We start from the raw sequence: 24905 nt of genomic DNA on the forward strand, positions 1-24905 counted from the left end.
TTTCCCTATTTGTGCTCTAAATTAATGCCATTGTCTTAGGCACAAGAAGGTTGTTCAATTTTGGTACAAATGATTGTAAATGTATTGTTGTATTTCGATTTATAATTACGATTTACCAAATATATATTCGCTCGTCTAATGCATTATTCTATGTTACATCTGGAGTATTTCTCTCTATGATGTGATCAAATGTTAACCATTGGATCATCAATATATATTTCAGTTTTCACTCGATTATTCTATGTTACACCTGGAGTATTTAACTCTCTGATGTGGTCAAATGTTAATCGTTGGATCATCAATATATATTTCAATTTCCACAAATACGAGTGACTCATATTATAGCATATAGGGGTGTCAATCGGGTGGGTTGGGTCGGGTTTCGGGTCAACCCGCGAATTTTTTTTTTATTTTTTTTTTCAACCCGAACCCGAAGCAACCTGAAAACCCCCAACCCGAACACGAACCCGTATAACCCGACTCAACCCGTCTAACACACCTAACCCGAATTTCATTAATTTTTTTAAATTTTTTTAATTCAAAAAATAAAAAATAATAATAATATTTTAATTTAAACAGATCATAACAAAAATTTTTTGATTTAAATTTGAAAGTTTAATCATAGAAAATTAAAAGTATATTTACTAAATCAAATAAAAAATTGTTAAAAAATAAAAATATGTAAAATAAATATTAAATGATGAAAATTTATCATATAAATATACAATAAATTTTGTTCAAACATACAATATATAAAAATATAGGTAATATTTTCAAAAAAAAAGTTCGCGGGTCAACCTGCGACCCAACCCGAAACCCGCCTAACATGGCACTAACACGAATCCACCCAACCCTAACCCAACCCGAACCTGATTTTTTTTATGTTGGATCGTGTCGGGTTGACGGATCGTATCGCATTTTGACACTCCTAATAGCATAAATAATGTAATATGGGAGAAATATTTTCGATATACTAATCCCTTATATATTCATTATATATTCTACCTCATGCATTGCGTAGTTGAGAGTATATTTCTTCATAAATAATAAAAATTTATGTAAATAAATATATTTTAAATATATTTATTTTTACTTAATTTGATTGAATTGTTTTTTTTTATTTTTTAATACATTCTATTTCATTTTATTTTATGTTTTCTAGTATTTGTTTTTTAGGTCATCTCCAATCTATATCCTCTATTTTTCATCATCTATCCTCCAAAATAGAGATTCATGATCTCTATTTTCAAAAACATTATCCAACACATATCCTCTAAATATTACCAAATACTCTATTTCTTTAATTTATTTCATTTTCAACCCATTCTTTTAAATATTACCAAATACTTTCTTTTTAAATTTATTTCATTTTCGAATACACACATATATAATTAATTAATTACATAATATATTATTTAACTAAACTTAATTAATTTGCTAAACATCACACAACTACATGTGTATTCGACTCGATATATTTTAAACAATACATTTATTTTTTCATCAAATTGCAAACAAAAGACAACATTCTTCATACAGACATAAAATAGATATCAAGACAAACATAAAAGACACATATGATTTAAAGAACAACACACAAATTGATTATTTGATAACTATTATAAATAGTAAATTATAATTAATTCATTAAAAAAATAAACAACGTTCAATCAACAAGATCGGCCCACTTTGGTCGACCCAAGCTTTATCTTGGTTTGGTATCTTGCTTGGTCGACCAAAGCATACCATAGCATGGTATGCTATGGTTGACCAAAGCACAACCAAAGTATGGTGCTTCGGTTGGTCGACCAAAGCACGACCAAATCTGCTTTGGTCGACCCAAGTGTGGGTGCGTGAGTCGACCAAATTTGTGTGTGGGTCGATCCTTTTAATTCAAACCAAAATCAAAAGGACTATATTGTAATTTTTAAAATATCTATTTTCAATTTCCATAATGAGGATTCCTCAATTATGGAGGACGGTTGGAGATGTCCCAAAGTATTGGACTTTTTGTGGTTTGATGAGTATAATTTTGTAATACATGTACATAATATTAATAAATGGTATATATGTAACAGAATTATATATTTAATTTGGCATAACCATCATTTATTTGTCTATAAATTTATCCACTATTCAATATTATTTACTTATAACTTACGTTTGCGGCAAGAAGCCAATTTCTTTATTTCTTTTTTTTCGAAGGAAACTACACTTTTTATTGGAGCTTATGTGATGCAAAATTGAAACACAGGAACACACGTGAGATGATTTTGCATGTTAATTTTGTGAACAAATATTTTATTTGAATAATTCATGAAAAAATATTACTTTTTACGTCACAAACATTACTTTTTATTGTAAATATAAGTAAAGTTGAATCACATCACAAATAAAAATTCTTAGAACCACCTCTCAATAAACCTACTCAATTTGAAATGTGACTAAGAAAATATGAATTCACCATGTTGGCACGGGTAGTAGACGTTTGTACCTTAATTTCGAAATTGTTACATAGTTCTTATATATATATATATATATATATATATATATATAATTCCTCAACTGGTCCGATTCATCGGGTTTCTAGCATGATTATGGTTTGTCTGATCATACGAATTGTAGTAAAAAAAAATTGTTTAAAAGAATTCCAAATTCGGAAAAACCATACAACGTTCAAACAAATAAGACAAGGTATGGTAAACTATTGGCATTGGGTGCTTTTCAAAAATATACACACAAATTAACCCAATATATATATACACACACACACACTAATAAAAAACACTCATCCGGCGATTATATAAATAACAAAAGAATCTCTCAAAAAAATTAACAAAAGAATCAATCCATATGATATTCAAACTTTTATTCTAGACAAGATATGAAAATGGAGGTAATTTCATCCACAGAACCAGGATTTTTTTCACTCTAAACCTTAAAGGGCGACGAAAGCATATTTCTGTGAGTAAATGGCGATCACCTCACTGACTCGGTAATGTTTGCCACTTGCACACTATAAAATAAGTCAAAAGACAAGCAAAACCTGTTAAGAAGCCGAAACCACCGGAAAAGAAACTTTCAAAGTAAAACATGTCGAGGATGAAGAAAGAGTTGTGGACTCAGTAATAAACTGGAATCTAAAATTCATACCAATCAAAATGAGTCGAGCAGGACATATGCAAACAAGTCGACTAAATGGTATTGCATCTAGTATGTCGAAGATCGAAAAAATACAATTTTCTTACTTCTTTTTGCCTCCATTTACATACAAAAATCATCTCAAGCGCTTGCCTCCGAACTAAAACTTTTCAAGTTCTTCACTGGATGTTTCTGTGCTTTCGGATGCATTAGCATCCTTTTCACTGAATTTCAAACGAATTGGTCTCCCCAATAGCTCCTGCATGAATGGTTTTGATGAAAAAAAGTTGTCAATACAAAAATTATAGTGTAAAAATAATCGGTACTTCTTGCTCCATCTGCTGGAACGACTATTTTCTTTTCAGCAATTAGTCACTTATCTGAATTCGCTGATGGTATTAAGAAATAGCATGATACAAATTATTCATTGTTCTTTTTAGTGTAAACATAAATGAAATAAATTCAACTTCATCTTAAACCTCAAACCATTAAAAGCTGCATCCATAAAGGGCAAAGCTGGTATTTGGATACATCTATATAATCCATAATCGAAATGTGGAGGCACAAGATGGATGATGGCTAGGTATTTTGACTCTCCTACATTTTAAATTCCCCATACGTTTTTATAATCTTTTGCATTTACTTGCACATAAATATGATTCAGTTCCTTCAATTTAAAGCTTAGCTTTATTCCTCAACGCGTAACTTCTACCTCAGCCACCTTTGTTAATCTATGTCTAGTTTGTGCGGAAACTCCATTTTTGCAGAATATTCATGGAGCAAAAAGCCTGAAATACATAGATAGAGTAAGTGTCCATCAAACCAATTGTTGGTTATGAAATTTTGACATCTTTCTATAAGGCATTCTTCTTTATTTAATCAATGATACATTTCTTCTGACAATATTTTATCATGATAATCATGCATGTGTGTTATAGGAAAAGAGTTTCTTATAGGAATGAAGTTCCTTGAACACCAAATCATTCATTGAAAGATCTTCCTAACATGTATGATACTCTTTTCCTAAAGCTTTCTGTAAGGCATTCCAGTTTGTATCCTTGAACACCACAACAAACGTAATTCCTTGATAATTTCATAATTAATCTTTAAGAATAAGAAAAATGTGCGAGAAAAACTCGACTTTTGGAAAAAATTAGTTCAATATTCAAAAAGTTAGTACAAGGTAAACCTATATATGACCTCAGGGCTTCAACTTAGACTTAATGGGCTTAAAACAAGCCTGCACTATCTCTTTAAATGAGCCTACAAGCACATATTTAAAATACATAAATCCTTTTAAATAAGCCTACAAGCATATATTTAAAGTATATAATATAAATAAATAAAAGAATGAAAGTGCATCATTAAAATATTATATACAAATTGCAACCCAATCATGACAACCAAAGTTTTTACTAACCCAATTACATTTAAAGGAGTGCCATTAGCTTACATCAAATCATGTAGTTCTTTGTGCGTAGTACTAGTTCATGGCTAATGCTAGCTCCACTCGGGATGATAAGAACTACATCTTTATCTCAAACCACTCCTTATTCTCATTCACATGTGGTCCTCCATCAAAATCCCTTCTCTCAGGAAGATTTATTCTCAAATCAGCATTCACAACAAATAGAAAGATCAACCACATTTATAGTAGCACTTACATTATACTTACCTAGAAGATCTAAACTGTATGCACATTCATTCATCTCCTCACAGTTGCAGCTTTGACCTTCCTTGCATCAGAAAACACTCCTTCCTCGTGTGCAACAACACCCAATTTCCTGGTTCATATACCCCCTTATTACGACCTTATTTGCCTGATTCATGTACCGCTGAGTTAAATTCTCAATCTGATAAGGAACTTGCTCATATAATTTTCTCACAAACTAAACTTTTCTTTTTACCATCAAAACCAGTGTCTTCATTTTTTGGCATTGAGCAAATCTGTAAAAACCAGACATGGCCTCAAATGGGAGTGTTCTGTAGCTAAACGAGCACTCCTTTAAACATCACATGTACTCCTCCCAATTCTTCAAATTCCATTGAATTACGGCATACAATAAAATTGTCAAGCTTCAGATTACCACCTCCTTCTGACCATCTATCTCTGGATGGCATGTGGTTAAAAATAGAAGTTCGGTACCAAGTTTAATCCTAAAATGTCTTCAAAAATAAGAGAAAAAGCTGATGTTTATATTGCCCCTTCTAAATGTAGCTTATGTCGATAAATCCCACCATTTGTTATTTTATCACAAAAACAACGTACAATATTTGGATTTTTAGGATCCAAAAGTGTTGCATAATTCCAAGAAATATCCTTTCGATTTGGTGGAACTATTGTATTTGATAAGTTAAATTAAACAACTGAAAAAGCAATAACAATTACCTATTAAAAAAAACAAATCAGTTAATTTTGTTTTACAGAAATTCATAAGATTAGGGTTTTACCAATTTTGGGCGGCAAAGAGGATTGGAGGGAAAGTGGGAACACGGTTGGGACGGTGGAACAGAGGCGGGGTGGCAAGCCAAGCGAGGAAGTGAGAGGCGAAGGCTGGTGGTGAGAACTGAGAAGCGAGACAGCCGGCCGGAGGGTTTAAGGGGTTAACATTTTTTTTAAATTTTTAAGCAAACTTAAAATCGCACTTATTTTAGTCTGCCAAAGCTTTAAAAAAAGGTCTGTGATGCTTCTATGAAGCACACAAAAGCGTTCGCTTTACAGACTTTCTGCGCTTCGGAGTTCCATGAAGCGCAGGCCTTGCGCCTAAGAGGCCGAGGCTAGCGCTTTTGACAGCAATGATAAGATCAACAACAAACCATACATATTGGATCTTCCAAGTGAGTATAATATAAGTGCTAATTTTAATATTTATCTCCCTTGTATGTAGACCGTGATTTAAGGACAAATCCTTTTAGGTTGTGTTTGGTTTGATGGATAAAATTGGATTATTTCTGTTCGGTGCAAATTTGTATATTGATTATTTATCTCTAATCAATCAAATCATTTAATTAAAAATTACAACATTTTCTTTCATATCTTTATTTTATTTATATTTATTTATTATTGAAACTGACAAAATCGTATTTTTTCATCTTAGCCCAAATTGAATCAATCAAACCGAACAAACATACTATCATTAATTAAATATTATTTCACATCCTACTCAATACTTTAATAATAACATTATTTATCCTATCCGGTTCCATCAACCCCATTAAACGCAACCTTAAGGGAAGAGAGAATGACAGAGGACCAGATATGCATGATGAACAACAAGCATATTGAAGAGATAATGATGCAATTACTATCATCCCGAGTGGACCCATCATAAAGATACAAGCTGGGAAGTTGTCAACCCATCAATAAGTTTCTTACCACACAATGGTCAAGGAACTACCCAGTTTGATGCAATCAAAGAGCCTTTGAATGTTTAGTCTACTTCAAGTGCAAGAGCAAACCAGTTGAATTGTTTCAAGTCTTTAAAGGTAATTGGGTTACTAAAAATTTAGTTATCATGATTGAGTTGATTGTAATATTTAGTTTATTAGATGTATTTTTCAGGCTGGCATCTAAACCAACTCGATGTGAAGACTGCCTCTGGTGATTTTGAAGAAGAAGTCTATATGGAGCCTCCTCTTGGCTTTACCGTCAGTTTGGGTCAAAGATGAGTAGGCTGAAAATATCTCTACATGGATTAAAACAATCTCGAGAGATTCTCAAAGTTCGTTAAAAGATGGGGATACAATCAGACCATACTTTGTTCACAAAGAAATTGTTCACGGATAGGATCTCGGTATTGATTTATGTACATTGATGACATAATATTAACAGGAGATGATATCGAGGAGATGAATATTGAAGAAAAGCTAGGCCGAAGAATTTGAAATCAAAGATTTGAGACATTTGAAGTTCTTACTTGAGATGGAAATAGCGAGATCTAAGAAAGGAGTTGTGGTGTCTCATCAAGTACATTCTGGATCTCCTAGAGGAAACTGGGATGAGCGGATTCAAGCCTTCAGATATTCCAACAGAGGTAAATGGTAACTAGGATAAATAAATATGATGCTCCCATGGATAAAGGAAGGTATCAATGATTAGTTGGGAGATTGATCTATTTAACTCATACACGACCAGGCAATGCTTTGGTTGTGAGCATCAAACAGAAGATCAACCACATGATATTGCACTTTCGTATGGGGCAACTTGGTAAACTAGAGGAGTAAGAAAAAAGTGTAGTTGCTAGAAGTAGTGCTGAAGCGGATGATTTAACGAAGAAAGTGATGTATCCAATGACGTTATATTGTGATAATAAAGTTGGTATTTACCGTTTTGCATAATCCGGCTCTACATGATAAACCCAAGCACATTAAAATTGACAAGCACTTCGTAAAGGAGAAACTTGAGTAAGGAGCCATTTGTACTCCATTTGTTCCAACTACGTTGCGCAGGTTATCCTAACCAAGGGTGGCTTCCAAGACTACTATTTAAAGATCAAGTTAGCGAGTCAGGGATGATAGATATGTTCGCACCAACTTGAGGAGGATTGTTTATAATTTTATCCCTACTAAAATAAAATTTGTCTAGATATAGATTTGATTTAATTTGAGTTATGATATGATTAAATTATGTCTTCTTTGTCTGTTTAAATGTATGCATTAGACTGAATAATAATGAAATAAGAGTGAGAAAACTTCTGTCTTTTATCTCTTGTTCGATAAATTCTATAATATATATGTATAATATATTTAGACAATCCATCTGTGTGCTTTATATTAGTAGAACCCAGAAAGATGCAAACTGTAAATATACTTTTAAAATAATATATAGTAAGCTATACTATTTAACAAATTTTATATCATTCTTCTTATTTATTTATATATCAGCGTAAAAAAAATACGAGCATATCATACAATGTTTGACAATAAGAAAGTCCTTTAAGAAGAATGTGTTGACCAATTAATTTGATTTTTTAATAAAAACAATAAAACTTGAACTACTTTGTTTATTTTTTGTTACTAATGTAATAATTAAAAATTAAAGATGTCAAAATATAGTATATATATAATTGTCTAACGGGTTATATGGGTGCAACCAGTTAAACTTCGGGAATAAGTCAGATGTCCTACAATGTTTGACAATGAGAAAGTACTTCAAGAAGAATGTGCTGACCAATTAATTTGATTGAGTTGATTTTTTAATAAAAAATAAAACTTGAACTACTTTATTTATTTTTGTTACAAATGTAATAATTAAAAATTAAATATGTCAAAATATAGTGTATATATAATTGTCTAACAGTTTATATGGATACAACCCGTTAAACTTCATGTATAGGTCGGGTCAGGTAAGAGTTTAAGTTTCAACAGGGGGTCGGATCTTGACGACTCGAACCCTTACAATCCATAGATAAGAGGTGCTATGGTTCACCAGAATCACAAAGACGCGTGTTTAACAACTCTAAGAAAGTTTTAAAATCAAAGTTCGCCAAAAACAAATAAGCAATTACCTGATGCGGAATAAAAAAGAACAAAAGTACTAAAATTAATGGGGAAACACAAGGCTCCCAGTAACAAAAATGAAAGCTGACTAAAAATGAGGAAAATTATGATAGTATCTTGACAATTGCTTAGTGAAGCAAGAACCTCAATTTATTCATACCTCGACCGGTTGTCCATAAACAAGACAAGAATCGTGAAACCTTGACCCAATTGCCTATAATAAGGTAAGAACGAAGGTATGAAAACAAACCTCAACCCATGGTTGATGAAAGTAGGAACCTCGGTACTAAAGGATGAATGGCATAAAGAATGATTCTTGATAAGTTTCTAGGGTGAAATATGATTCATTCTAGTACTTGGGTGTACTGAACCCTAGCACCCCTGCCCCCTCGATTTCAGTAAAGGTCTATGGCAAGATTTTCCCAGCAATCATTGTATCGCATGTCATGCTTAATCCTTGAATCGTTTTGACCGTATTTAGAATATGATTTTGCATGTGCTATTCACAAAGATTCAATCTACTGCCACTCAAATGGAGGCAAAATATATTCGGATGGTGAAAACTGGACTGGTTAACCTACCTACTATGGCACGAACGGGTAAAGAATCAACAGATGCAGTTTTAAAAGAGACGACACACAAAATAACACACAAGTAATTCTCGAGGTATTGTGTTGAATTTTATTTATCGCACGAATTTTGAAAGCAACAGTTTAACCCAGGACGCTAAACCAAAAAGTTTTTTTGATTTCCAATGCTTAATAGTTAAGGTTTTGGGGGAACCCCAACAGCATCCATCATATGGTGCAAACTAGCGAAGGACTACATCGGTGGGTCCATTAAATTGGCTCAAAAATTGATACAAGCATCATATAATAAAATGAAAAGTAGAAAGTAATAAGAAATAAATGAAAGAGGGAAAGAGCATTTAGCACCTCGGTGAAAATATATAAAAAAAAAAAAAAAACATAACCCCTTCTGTGAAATTAAGGATCTTTTAAACCCTATGCTTTTAAAAATCGGGCATAAAATACCCTTCAAACGGGAAAATAGTACCTGAATTTTTTTAAACATTGGTTTGTAAAAGACTTTAATTCAATGTAGAGAGTTTTATGTTTTTCTAATATTTTCAGGGGTGATAATTGCAATTTACCCAAGAAAGAGCAAAAGTATTAAAGATAGTTGGTCACCTTTCCATCTAACACAGAGATTGCAGATTCCGCTTCCTCCTTTGTGGAAAATGAAACAAACCCGTATCCAGCTGATCTTCCTGAAGGATTATCAAACACAACTCTAACCGACAAGGGATTGCAGCTGGTGGAAATGAATTCTCGTAGACTGTTGGATCTCACTTTCCATGCAAGATTTGAAACATAAAGTTTATGGACTGTCTCTCTAGATGGACGTGCAGAAGGGGTTGGAGAAGGTCTCTTGAATCTCTTAGCAAACTGCACTCGAATGATCCTACTGGATACTTCCTGCCCATAAAATTATTTTAAATAGTGTGATCAGACGTTCAAGAGGAGATAGGGAGTGAGAAGAAATATTGTTTTTCTTATTTGTAGGAGTCATGAACTCTCTGAAATTTCAGTAATAAGTACGAATGAAATGTGTCGACTTTCAATTGGGTAAACAGTTAAAAATTAATAAAAACAAGAATGATTCAGGTTAATGGGAACTTTGAAATTTGAAATTTGAAATTCGAGATACCATTAACGTGACTGATATTAAAAATACTCATTAACAGAACTAACTAGTTCAACAAATAACACAACATGCTACATAACATATGAATTAATGGTTTTATACAGTTTAAAATTTTATACAGTTTAAAATTCAGAGCCCGTGTTCATCAAAAGGAGGGCATTGCTCCCCGTTCGGGCACAACAATTAACACTTAATAATGGTTCAACATAACTAAAAGGCCATGTACAAACTACAAACAGTATTTTGTCAACATTAGTGCTTTTCAATTTTAGACCGTAACTGATGGTTTAAGAATTGCATTAATATGAAAGAAAATAATTCAATATGACATATTCCTAAGTATAAAAATCCTGGACAAACAAAAATGGTTCACCAAAGGTCCAAAATGATAGAATTATGAGTTACAGAGGCAAATTATATCCCGGTGAAAATTTTATTTGCTTTTTAAGGGTGACTAAAGAATCACATATTGAACTCCTTTAGCACTTTGAATTAGGAACTTTCTTCTAGCTTAAAATTTTTTAAGCCTCACAAATTTCTCCTAGTTTTGTTATTGGTTGATATGTGAAAAATGAAATCTTAAACATAAAATTCATGGTTTACGCCAAAAGGAGAGGTTGTAAAGGAGTATTCTAAAGATAATAGCACGTGAACAATGATAAAGTTCTTCCTGCTTCTCGCTTATATAATAATATATTAAAGTAATTGTATAAGCAAATTATTTCTCTGACTCTATGACAAAGTACAAAGATGGGTACAGTCCCTATAACGCCTTGTTATCTTTCTAGCTGTTGAACAAAAGTTTTGCATCTACGCATTATCAGATGAATAATAAATCAAGAAGCAGGACCTGCTGATAACCTGAGTCCTAATGCTTCATTCTAAAAGTAAAAAGGAAACAAAGAAACAAGGATGGGGCTAAGTAGAATCCTACTCAATGATGAATTTTATTCCGCGTTCAATTAAAATCCACCATACACAACCAAGGAGTAAGGTCAAAGGTGTGACAAATGAAGCCATGATCAAAGAGTGTTCTAGTGGACCAAGGTAGAGGAATAAGAAGAAAGAAGAGGACCATTAGGACACCTGAGGCAAGGAAGATAATTGTTTCACTTCTGCAAAAGGTTGGTCAAAGAACTATTCAAAATAGAAATACCCGTTCTAGGATATATTGAAAGGAACCAATACCATAAAAGGATGGATATTTTTTATCAATGTCCCAAAAAATGAATGCTTTCCCACTATAGGAAGTAAGTTTCCAAAACTACAAAACTTATTAGGCATCAAATGCTCAATGATAACCTAACATGTGTTATAAGAGAAAGAATAGAGGTTAATTCTGATAGGTGGCTACTATATATATTTGGACTTCAGATTCTTTTTGTGACAACACAATCTAATTCTTGTCCTGCATACGTAGCAGCCACAATCAACAAGCTTTCTTGTGCCTACACTCTCCTAAGTCTCAACAATTTTTATGATCTAGAGATAAGACAAATTGCACCGGCTTCAATTGATGGAGAAAGGGATAAAAAATTCCCTGGTAGGAATAATATTGTTCGCCTTCACACCATGAGGAATATCTTCAATTGTGATTTATTTCTTCTAAATTAAAAATGAGAAATTTATATAACGAGATGCCATAATCTGTTATGTAAATAGGATCGAGCTATGGGACAGTTGAGGGGACGGTCATTTCGATCAGTGGTGATCCCTTGTGAGGTGTTTTTCGACCTTGCTTCCCTATGATTCTCGATGGAAGTGATGGGCTCTTTAGGAGAGCCCGACAACATCTACCCAGCAATCTCTTGCAGAAGAGCACGTATATAATAGAGGGTACGCCGAATTTATATCAGTATTGATAATCAAAAGAAATTAGTAGGTTGTTGAATATTGAAGTGGTTAATGTCAACAAATTATAACATTTCAATTATGTATCCAAACAATATATCATGATGCATACATAGCCTATAAAAGATAACCAAATAATAGAATCGAGCTAGAAGAACGCTTCGGTAATTTTAAGTTCCAAAAATGAACGTACATAAGAGTCGAATTTCTCGATTGCAGCTTGTGCCTCATCCCCAGAAGACATTGTCACAAATGCAAATCCTCTGTTCTTTCCATCTTTCTGCTTTATAATCTATACTCTCATACAAGAAATTAAAAACCCATGAGCCAAAAATACACCGGGCAGGCCCTGAAAATTCATATACAGTAAAACTCATAACCATATCTTACCTCAACGTCCGCAACAGAACCACATTCACCAAACAAATTCTTTATATCAACAACGGAGAAAGACCAGGGCAAATTCAGCACAAACAGCTTTCTTCTGCTATCGGATTTTTCAACCTTTTCTTCGATAGTCTCGCTTTCTACAGAGGACTGTAATCTAAAGCCATTTCTTTTGGCGGGAAGAAGATGGAGGTTATGGAGAGGGAACTTTAGGGAAACTGTGGGAACAAAAGGGGTTGCGTGGAATCTTACAGAAGATAGGGATTCCCAATGTGGAAGTAATTTCGGAGAAGTTGAAGGGTACGAGGAGACGACGGAGAATGGCGACTCCATTGCCGGCATAGCCATAGCTCGGAGGAATTGAGGCGTCGAAGAAATGCCCATAATTTTTTTCCACTTATCCACAAAAAAAAATCTACATGTATATATTTCAAATATATACAAACTTGACTATGTTTTACCAAATTTTTTTTAGTAGTTTTTGAGGTTATTGATTTTGAGCGTATGTATTATTTTTAACTCAAACTAAAGAAAAGTAAACATTTAAATTTCAGAATAATAATAAATATAAAATTTTTATTTGAAACTTTTTTACCGAGATTCCAAAGAAACATAAATTCATAAAAATCACTCATAAATGACTTAAACGTCATTTTTCGGCTAAGAAGACTGAAATACTACAACATGAATTTTTTATTTCTTGGTTACTCGAACATTGTGTTTATCATTTCCTGGTTTATCTTTTACCTTATGTTCTAATCAAAGACTCTTATATTACATTATATTCCAAAAATTTAAATAAATTTTTATGTTAATCTAGTTTCAAATTAGAAATAAATATATTTAAAATGTGTGTATTGAATATTTGAATGTTGAATATTTGAATGTTGAAAATAAGAGTTGTAAATATTGAAAATTAGTGTATGATGATGTAGGTAATGATGTATTTTATTTTTGGATTATTTGTAAAGATTTCCTATAAATAGATCTCTCATTTGTGAAGAAAATCACAATTGAGTAGAGAGAAAAATATTATAAAGTATGTAGTTTGGTAAATTTTGAGAGTTTGAGATTTTTACTTTTTACCATAAATTTTTACTTTTTCACAACACGTTATCAGCACGAAGCTCTAAAAGTCCTCCATCCTTTTTCAAGCTCCAAACAGAAAAAAAAGGTAACAAAAGTAATAATATTTATTTTACTGTTATTTATTTATTGTGTATATATTTAATATAATATAATGTTATTATTAATAATAAAAATAAATTTTTCAAAAACTTGTTATAAATCCTGGGAGGATGTTAAGACGACATCCCACACTCTCGGTAAGGGATACGACAAGTATAAAAGCCTGTAAGGTTTTTAAACAAAATAAATTATAACACTTCATTATAATAACGTGATATGATATACATAATTCTTTAAACATGTCTAATATTATATATATCATATTATTACCATAAAATTATACAAATACATACATTATTTTTTTGTACACCAACGGTCATAAACGGTAACAAAACGGCTAGTTTTTGCCTTATAAATATGATCTCACGAACTCTTTCAATCACTCCAACTTTCTCTTCTTCTCTAACAATTATTTTTCATTAAAATTTTCGAAGAAAAAAGAAGATGGCTTTCTCAAAGTTATTTTAAATTATTTTGGTTATCATACTCACGAGTCTTGTATTTATCGGAGAATATCCTCCTCGTGTGTTTTCTTTATTTTTACAAATGCTTGTACTTGTTGTTTATCCATTACTTTGTATTGCAATATTCATTAACTAATAAAATGCATCGTAATTTTTTTTAGTACCACCATGTCAAATTTAACAAAGCTCGAATTTGTTGCGCTCGACATCACTAGGAAAAATTATATGCCATGGACTCTCGATTTAGAAATGCATCTTGAGTCATTGGGTCTAAGTGAGACAATAAAAGAAAATGACATATCGACATCACAAGAAAAGGCAAAAAGCCGTTATATTTTTGCGTCGACATCTCGACGAGGGATTGAAATGTGAATATTTATTTGAAAAAGATCTCATGGCTTTGTGGAAAGGATTGAAAGAAAGATTTGAACATATAAGGGAAGTTATACTTCCGACCGCCCGTGATGAATGAAATATGTTAAGATTCCAAGATTTTAAGAAAGTCAGTGATTACAATTCAGCGATGTATCGAATAATCTCGCAGCTAAAATTTTGTGGACATGAGGTCACAGAATCGGAAATGCTTGAAAAAGCATTTTTCACGTTTCATGCATCAAATGTTACTCTACAGCAACAATACAGAGTACGTGGATTTGCGAGATATTCTGAACTCATCGCCTGTCTTCTTGTGGCGGAATAGAACAACGAGCTATTAATGAGAAATTATCAGTCCCGACCCACTGGATCAACAGCATTTCCAGAAGTAAATGCTGTAAATAAAAATGAATTTAAACCTGGAAACCAAAATCAATTTCAAAGACAAGGTTTTGGTCGAGGTCGAGGACGTGGACGTGGACGTGGAATTGGCCGTGATCGTGGTCGAGGCCGTGGTTTTGAAAACAATAGAGATAGTTATTTTTATAACTCATCTCAAAAGAGCGTCCCAAACCATCCACAGAAAAGGCATCATGAAAATACAAGTGTTAATGAGAATCACTCAAAAAGATATGAAAGTTCTTGTTTCAGATGTGGTACTCCAGGACATTGGTCCCGTATTTGTCGAGCCCCTGAGCATCTTTCCAAACTTTATAAAGAATCATTAAAAGGGAAAGAAAATGAGACCAACTTCATTGAACGCAGTGACCGTTTGAGTGATTCAACTCATTTTGATGCTGGTGATTTTATGAATGATTTTTCTGGAAATGATCAATATGTTGGTGGGATAGAAATGAACAATATTGATGCTGCATATTTTCTCAATGATTTTCTGAAAATGAACAATATAATGGTAGAATATAAATGTACAATAATTTATTTTTCATGTATTCATATAATAATGTTTTATTGTACAATTATGATATGTGTTATATTTATATATGTATTGTCAGTAATTGCATATTTTTTTGAAGTTCAAATATGGAAAATGCTATGAGCAAAGCTGAAGTTTGCATACCCGATAGTGGTACAATGCACACTATCCTCCGAGATAAAAGATATTTCTTGGAACTAAAACCAACAAAAACAACGGTGAATACAATATCAGGTCCTGTAGACTTGATTAAAGGATGTGGTAAAGCACAATTTTTGTTACCTAATGGTACAAATTTTTTTATCAATGATGCTTTATATTCACCACAATCGAAAAGAAATTTGTTGATTTTAATGATATATATTCACATGGGTTTGATACTCAAACAATGAATGAAGGGAATGAGAAATATATGTGTCTTATCACATATAAATCAGGAAAGAAATATGTGATTGAAAAACTACCAATGCTCCCTACTGGATTGCATTATACACATATAAGTCCCATTGATTCAAACATGCTAGTTGATAATTCTTCAATATTAACAAATTGGCATGACCGATTGGGATATCCTGGTTCAACAATGATGCGAAGAATCATAGAAAATACACATGGTCGTCCACTGAAAGACCAGAAGATCTTTCAGAATAATAAGTTTCAATGTAAAGCATGTTCTCTTGGAAAACTTATTATAAGACCATCACCAGTCAAAATCCAAACTGAATCACCAATGTTTCTTGAACGTATTCAGGGTGATATTTGTGGACCAATCCATCCATCATGTGGACCATTTAGATACTTTATGGTATTGATTGATGCCTCCAGCATATGGTCACATGTATGTTTATTGTCAACTCGAAATGTTGCATTTGCAAGATTACTTGCTCAAATAATAAAATTGAGGAATCAATTTCCCGATTATACAATCAAGAAAATTAGACTTGATAATGCTGGTGAATTTACTTCCCAGACTTTCAATGATTATTGTATGTCTATGGGAATCATTGTTGAGCATCCTGTTGCTCATGTACATACACAGAATGGATGGGCTGAATCATTGATTAAACGTCTGCAAATGATTGCTAAACCAATGATTATGAAAACAAAGCTCCCTATTTCTATATGGGGACATGCAATTTTACATGTTGCTTCATTAATTCGCATCAGACCAAGTGCATATCATAAATACTCCTCATTGCAGCTTGCATTTGGTAAAAAACCAGACATTTCTCATTTGAGAATTTTTGGATGTATGGTGTATGTGCCTATTGCACCACCGCAACGAAATAAAATGGGACCTCAAAGAAAGGTTGGAATTTATATCGGTTATGATAGTCCATCAATCATTCGATATCTTGAACCTCAGACAGGCGACGTGTTCACAAAACTTTTTGCTGATTGTCATTTTAATGAGGAAATCTTCCACATGTTAGGGGGAGAATAGAAACATACCGAAAAAGAAATTACATGGTATGTATCATCATTGTTACATCTGGATCCAAGAACACAACAATGTGAAAAAGATGTACAGCAAATTGTGCACTTGCAAAGAATAGCAAATCAAATACCAGATGCATTTACAGATGCAAAAGGGGTAACTAAATCATATATACATGCTGTAAATGCTCCTGCTCTAATTGAAATTCCAAAGAAACAAATTGAACAAAGTCATGATGTCGTAAAACGCCTGAAGCGTGGAAGGCCAGTCGGTTCCAAGGATAAAAATCCTCGAAAAAGAAAATTCATAGAGAAACACGATGATCACAAAATAGATAATGATGTTCCTGAAGAAACACATGATGATCACAAAATAGAGAATGGTGTTCCTGAAGAAACACATGATGATGAAAATGTTCTGTGAGAACCACAAACTGACGAGAATCATGAAATTTCTATCAATTATATTAATACTGGAAAAATATGGAACCGAAAAGATATAGAAGAAATCGATAATATATTTTCTTATAATGTGGCAATCGACATCATAAATGATAATGAAGATCATGAACCAAAATCTTTTGGGGAATGTAAAAATCGGCAGGATTGGATAAAATGGAAAGAAGCCATCCAGGTTGAATTGGATTCGCTAAATAAACGTAATGTTTTTGGACCTATAGTCCTTACACCTGAAGGTGTAAAACCTGTTGGATACAAATAGGTTTTTATTCGAAAGCGAAATGAGAAAAATGAAATAGTAAGATATAAAGCTCGACTTGTTGCACAAGGTTTTTCTCAAAGGCCTGGAATTGATTATGAAGAAACGTATTCTCCCATGATGGATGCGATTACGTTTCGGTATTTGATTAGCTTGGCGGTATCTGAAAATTTAGAAATGCGTCTTATGGATGTTGTTATAGTTTACTTATATGGATCACTTGATAGTAATATATATATATATATATATATATATATATATATATATATATATGAAAATCCCTGAAGGATTTAAGATGCCTGAAGCACAAAGTTCAAAACCCAGAGAATGTTATTCTGTAAAATTACAAAGATCATTATATGGGTTAAAGTAATCCGGTCGAATGTGGTATAATCGACTAAGTGATCACTTGATGAAAAAAAGATATGTAAATAATTCAATATGCCCTTGTGTTTTCATTAAGAAAACAAATCCGGATGCGTAATTATTGCTGTATATGTTGATGATTTAAACATCATTGGAACGAATAAGGAAATTCAAGAAGTTGTGTCATACTTGAAGGAAAAATTTGAAATGAAGGATCATGGAAAAACCAAGTATTGTCTGAGTTTACAAATTGAACAAAAAGAATGTGGAATGTTTGTTCACCAGACAAATTATACAGAAAAGATCCTTAAACGTTTTAATATGGATAAATCAAATCGTTCAAGTACTCCAATGGTTGTTAGATCATTAAACATAGAAAAGGATCCATTCCGACCATGTGAAGAAAATGAAGATATTCTTGGTCCAGAAGTACCATATCTAAGTGCTATCGGTGCCCTTATGTATCTTACAAATTGTACAAGGCCAGATATATCTTTTGCCGTAAATTTGTTGGCAAGATTTAGCACATATCCAACAAAGAGACACTGGAACGGAATTAAACATGTATTCCGTTATCTACGAGGAACGACAGCCTTGGGACTTTTGTATTCAAAAGATGCTAATCCAAGTATAATTGGTTATGCCGATGCTGGATACTTATCTGATCCACACAAGACACGTTCCCAAACTGGATATGTTTTTACTCGTGGAGGCACTGCAATTTCTTGGCGTTCACAGAAACAAACGCTCGTAACAACTTCATCAAATCATGCCGAGATTATTGCACTACATGAAGCAAGTCGTGAATGTGTGTGGTTAAAATCAATGACCCAACATATTCAAATCTCATGCGGATTATCATTCGACGAGAAGCCTGTGATACTATATGAAGATAATGCTGCATGTGTTGCTCAAATGAAAGAGGGATACATAAAAAGCGACAGAACTAAACATATTCCTCCTAAATTCTTCGCATTCACCAAGGAGCTAGAGAAGAATAAATGTATTGATGTTCGTCACATTCAATCAAGTGAAAACTCATCAGATCTCTTCACAAAGGCACTTCCTACGACAATATTCAGAAAGCACATATATAATATTGGGATGCGCAATCTACGAAATTTGTGAAGAATTGTTCATGCCAACATCAGGGGGAGTTTACGTGACTGCACTCTTTTTCCCTTACTATGGTTTTTATCCCAATGGGTTTTTCCTAGTAAGGTTTTTAACGAGACAGTATAAAAACACGTAATGAAGACAATCATTATGATCATCATCACAAGGGGGAGTGTTGAAAAATATATTTAAAATGTGTGTATTGAATATTTGAATGTTGAAAATAAGAGTTGTAAATATTGAAAATTAGTGTGTGATGATGTAAGTAATGATGTATTTTATTTTTGGATTATTTGTAAAGATTTCCTATAAATAGATATCTCATTTGTGAAGAAAATCACAATGGAGTAGAGAGAAAAATATTATAAAGTGTGTAGTTTGGTAAATTTTGAGAGTTTGAGATTTTTATTTTTTACCATAAATTTTTATTTTTTCACAACAATGTTAAAATTATACGAATTATAATAAAAAAAAATTAAGAGTAAACCGGCCCATAATGAGGAGAGCTAAGTCCGACTCCGAGCCAGCAAAAAGTCCATCTTTATTGATTTGATCCAACAAATGAACAAATTATTATTAGTATGAAATATGTACATCATTAGCAAAGGAAGAATAAGAGCAGCAATATAAATGTTTTAAGTTAAAGGACAAAATATTTGTTTATAGAAGTTCGAAAGCTGCACATTTCCTTCTTCCAAAAATCATTAAAAACATCAGTAGACAACATCTAATACACTAAGACAAGTTACAATCTATGGACTCGATGAAATGCTCAAACCACACAGTAAGACGATTTATATAAAACAGATATAAGTGCAACGTCCATATCACATAAGAGGACGATTTACACAAGCTCCAACTCAACGTGCATATCACAGAGTATGACGATTTACAAGCGAGCATAATACAACACAAGAATGTGAGGTTTTACAAATAATTTTGGGCTTGTTTACAAAATATTCACTCTCATAACATTCTAAGCGTTTAATGATCGGATCGACACCGTGGATTGGGAACATGGTTTTTAATGAATAGATATTTGAACTTTGAAACCAGTTCACTAAGGCACTGATCTTTGTCTTCTGATATGTTTGTTACTTTAGTATTCGCTATGATTTTGATTCGGCTACATTCTATTTCTGTTTGTCTCTTCAAATTTAAATCTAACTGGATTTCATCTCTAAGTTTTCTTAAACTCTAGAATTTTTTAATATTTTAAATTGATATACTCGGGCTAATATCATATTATTTCAAAATTTACATATACAATTTTTTTAAAAAAAATTGGACCACCCAGCTCTAGTGGCACTGGCTCCGCCCGCGCTTGTACTTACATTATACCGTGATTTTTATTATTATTATTCAATAGAATGAATATTATTTATAGAAAAAATGTCAGTTTTAGTAATGTGTGTATTGAGGTGTGATATTTTTAGTCGTGTATCTTTTATTGAATATATTAAAATCTCGTAGGCCTTTAACTTATGATCAATTTTAGTTTTTTCCTCAGAATCATATGATTTGACTACTGATAGCATTGTTAACTTTTTGTAATTTTAACAATGTAATTATAAAAATTTAACATTGACATTTTTCATTTAGTTGCATGATTTAAGAGGACTGATTAAAATTGATTATCGACATATAGTTACAAACAATAATTGATTTATTAAATATATATGACTGAAACTTATATAATGAGACATTTTGTCTTATTTAATTATTAAAAACATGAGTACAACACGCCCCACCCCCCACCCCCCCCCCCCCCCCCCCCCCCCCCCACATAAAATATATACAATGGATTTTAGTTTTCAACACTAATTCAAAGAATACGATATATACATTGATTTTTTAATGTTATTAAATTTATATTCACCGAATCGAAAAAATAGTCTTTAAAATAAAAAAAAAACTTAATTTATCATTAATGAATATCTCCCTAAATGAATAAAATTTAATGATCTAAACATTATGAATTTATAGATAATGTACTGCATTTTACATTGCTTTAATAAATGCTAGCGTGAGAAATCAATCGTAACAAGAATTTTTATAAACCAAACCAACTTCATGTGAAGCCTCCTGATATTTCTTTTCAAATTTTTAGTTAAATTTATATTACTCATTTTTAAAAACGAAATATATTTTTCTTCGGAACGATTATATGATCAAACTAATTTTGAAGAAAAATAGAAAATTTAATATATTATTTTTAACGATACATCGATACAATACATCAATTAACTGATAATATTGGATATCTGAAATATATGTATTGCATGGCTAATGTCGTTGATGTTTAAACTGTTGTACGATTTAAAATTTTGGGTGTACAAACTTTTAATAATATGACAATAAATCATCATAAACTTAGTTTTAAAATAAAAGAAAATGGTACCTTCATTGAAACTTTTGTGCAAGTACATTTCAAGCTTTGTCCAAAAGCAATGGTCCTAATTATAATTATTGAAATTTTGTCTTCTTATATTTGATTTTATCATGATATTTTTAATATCTTTCTTGACAATTTCTTCTCTAAGAATAAAGATAGAAGTCAATTTTGATCAATTGTTTTTAATTAGGCATTTCTTTCACATAATTTTATTTATTATTTGTGGTGACAAGAAAATATTTGGTAGTGACGACTCATTCGTAGACCGAAGCAAATAAAACTATTTATTATTGAATAAATTGTTTTTATATAAAAAATAATAGATAGGCTCTTGTCTTTTTTTATTAATTAGATTAGATATTAAATTTCTAACTAGAATGAAAAAAAAAAAAAAAGCGTAGAAATGATGAAAAGGAATATTAATTAGTAACTCTTTATAATTATAAAATTAGAATCATAATTAAATTAGAAAAATACAAAATGGATTAACTGAAAAATCAATAATACCAATAAACAAAATCTCATAAGACTACAAAGATATAATATAACTGTCCGCACTACTGACAGAACTTGAACCTGAAACCTAAACTTGTTTATCTCGGACAAAGAGAGTACAAAGAAACAATTAGATCTACCTAAATTACTTAAGAAAATTACCCGCAATGAGCGGAATTCAAACCTGAGACCAACACATCTCAGAGCCACAACCTTAATCATTGTGTCAAAAGCATCGTCGGCTTCTTGTTTATTATTTTAATACGAGTAAATTAATAAATAAATATTATAAAAATTCCACAAATAGTTTATTTGATTCATGATTAAACAATATTAGTCTAGAAGGAGGTCCCCGCAAGTTGTATAATTGTTTTGGGTTGAGAATAACGTAATCCCACCTTGAAATAAGGCATTAATCACTTGATCACACTTGCCCGAGTCAATTCCCATTTTGACTTTTATCATTATATCTCACTCTTATCTCTTTATTATCATTTTGTGATTAATATCGTAAAATTTAATTACAATACTAATATAAATTCTTATATTTTAATTAATGTTTTCAATGTTTACAATATAAACTAAATTGAAACAAATATATATAAGAGAGAAATAAATAAATAATAAATTACACGAATTATTTTAAATAATTGCAAAGTTTTATCTTTTAATTTAGGAGCGGAAGTCTAAAAAAACAAAAGTATTTTACGTGAAAATTAATTATTTTATGAGGTCTCTCCCTTTAATAAATAGCAATAGATAACGAGATATTCTTCTCCAATTTTTGTAATAGTTTCCGCTAAACAAATACAAATTGGCCTAGTTGGCCCTCAATCTTTAATTTTTTTCCCCCATTTAATTTCGAAAGGCTTAATTTTTAATTCTTGGCAAGTCGATGTTGGATATGATTAAAATTGTTATAAGTACCTATAAGTAATAATTTTTTGGACTTACTTATAAATATTTATGTAACATGAAATATTACACAAAAGAAAAAACTTGTGTGAGACGGTCTCACGGGTCGTATTTGTGAGACGGATCTCTTATTTGGGTCACCATGAAAAAGTATTACTTTTTATGCTAAGAGTATTAATTTTTATTGTGAATATAGGTAGGGTTGACCCGTCTTACGGATTATGACCCGTGAGACGGTCTCACATGAGACTCATTCTTACATAAAATATTACAGAAGAATACATTTCCTAATAAAAAAACAAGAATCAGGAAAATGTCACATAGAATGATGTAAAATTAATAGACACCAAGGATTAGTCAAATGTACATTGATTGATGTGAAAATAATGTCCAAGAAATGCCATAAACATACACCCCTTGTTGTCCAGCTTCAATGAATTTTAGCTGATCAGGGTTTAAGCCCAGCTGAAATAAGGTTTTACAAATTATTGCACTAATTAATTTTTTTTTTTTTTACATTTTTTTTCACCAGAAGAAGGAGAGACATAGAAGAATTTTTTTCGAACTTCTAAACACAAATATTGCATCATTAAATTTTAGTATTTAAATTAATGCTATACTTATTCAACCATGTTGTTTGAATCTTGATGTTTAAATTGAGCATTTTTTTCAAAATATTCACTTAGTCCAGCAGATTCTTTTTGTATTTAGAAATATTTTCAAAAAGTTTCTGGTGTAAGTACTGACTAAGATATCCAACTAACTATATATTCTCATGTGTTGCGTTTTACTTGTAATGTCATATGCGACATCTGAATTTCATGTTGAGCATGTTATTCTTGAGATAGCCTTGTTCTTTGAGGATCTAGCACCGGGAGGCACAAACTTATTCTACATAGCAGCGCGTTATGGTAACCCATGATGTTTTTAGATCCAAAATCTTTTCATGTGTGGTAGCTACCAACCGATTCGATGGAGCAGTGTACTTCACACATTGGCACCACTCGAGTTTTTGAGATTCCTATTGATCCCTGATCGTCAACCCTTGCTCAAGTATGCACATATATATTTGTATACTTATAAATTAAGTACTAGGTGATTCCCTCGTGTCCTTGTTTTTATCTTGGATACCATATTTTCACGGAGCAGGTCTCATGTTGGACGGTCCAGAAGACAGAGCAGTTGCTAGTCGACACAAGTGTTCTCAGAGGAGGTTCAATATTGATATTCGATATGGTTTTATAAATAGTTTTGAACTTCTGATTTCCAGTTACTTCATTTGTACAACTCTTGTTATGAGTTTAAACTGATGAGATCTCTGATCATCTTTGATTATGGTTTCTTTATGTTTCTTGTTGCATGCCATAATATCTTAATGTAGGTGTTCTGAGTTTAGAGCACTACTAAATCTTAGAACAACTTGTCAAATATATCAGCTCAATAGAAATTAGCTGGATGAGTACTTGAGGGCAGATCAACAAGATTGTTTGAGATAGCTCAGCTACTACTAGCTAGCTAGCTAAAAGATTTTAAAAAAAAAAGCACATATTAAGTTGACCTTTTTGCAATGTTAGTTGTCTTGCGTCAGAGTATTGCTGAGACGATGATGTCTGATATTGCGGATATGATATCGAATATCATTGATAATGATGCTAGACATTACTGACATATTCGTTGCAATATAAACACTATGTTTTAGATTGAATGGAAGTGTAAAGAAAAAAAACAATTTATTAAAGTTAGACAACTGATTATTTAAAGAATCCAAAGCTAAAGCAGACAATTTAGAAGACGATTTTTCTAATTTAATCTTGATATGGAATGCATATATATTGTTATATTAAATAAAAAATGGGTGTTTTTTTAAAAAGACCATACTGTATGTATTTTTTTTTAAAAAAATTAATCATATCTTAT

General features: G+C 31.9%; 1 protein-coding gene across 3 annotated transcripts; it reads right to left on the minus strand.

Moving 5' to 3' along the window:
* Positions 1–2685: 2685 nt before the first annotated feature.
* LOC140811947 (28 kDa ribonucleoprotein, chloroplastic-like) lies at positions 2686–12999 on the minus strand. 3 transcript variants are annotated; one of them, XR_012113571.1, is made up of 5 exons: positions 12589–12999; positions 12392–12490; positions 9831–10118; positions 3249–3400; positions 2686–3016 (listed from the first exon to the last, which is right to left on the minus strand). XR_012113571.1 is itself a non-coding variant. In XM_073170082.1 (4 exons), exons 1-4 carry the CDS (start codon positions 12967–12969, stop codon positions 3302–3304), a joined length of 867 nt encoding a protein of 288 aa, XP_073026183.1. In that variant the 5' UTR covers positions 12970–12999; the 3' UTR covers positions 3050–3301. The 3 variants fall into 3 exon arrangements, 1 of the variants encoding a protein (XP_073026183.1); XR_012113570.1 differs by having other exon boundaries at positions 3238–3400; XM_073170082.1 differs by lacking the exon at positions 2686–3016 and having other exon boundaries at positions 3050–3400.
* Between the last annotated feature and the right edge of the window lie 11906 nt (positions 13000–24905).

This window comes from Primulina eburnea, chromosome 14 (genome assembly GCF_022965805.1).
Source record: "Primulina eburnea isolate SZY01 chromosome 14, ASM2296580v1, whole genome shotgun sequence".
NCBI classification, from domain to species: Eukaryota; Viridiplantae; Streptophyta; class Magnoliopsida; order Lamiales; family Gesneriaceae; genus Primulina; species Primulina eburnea.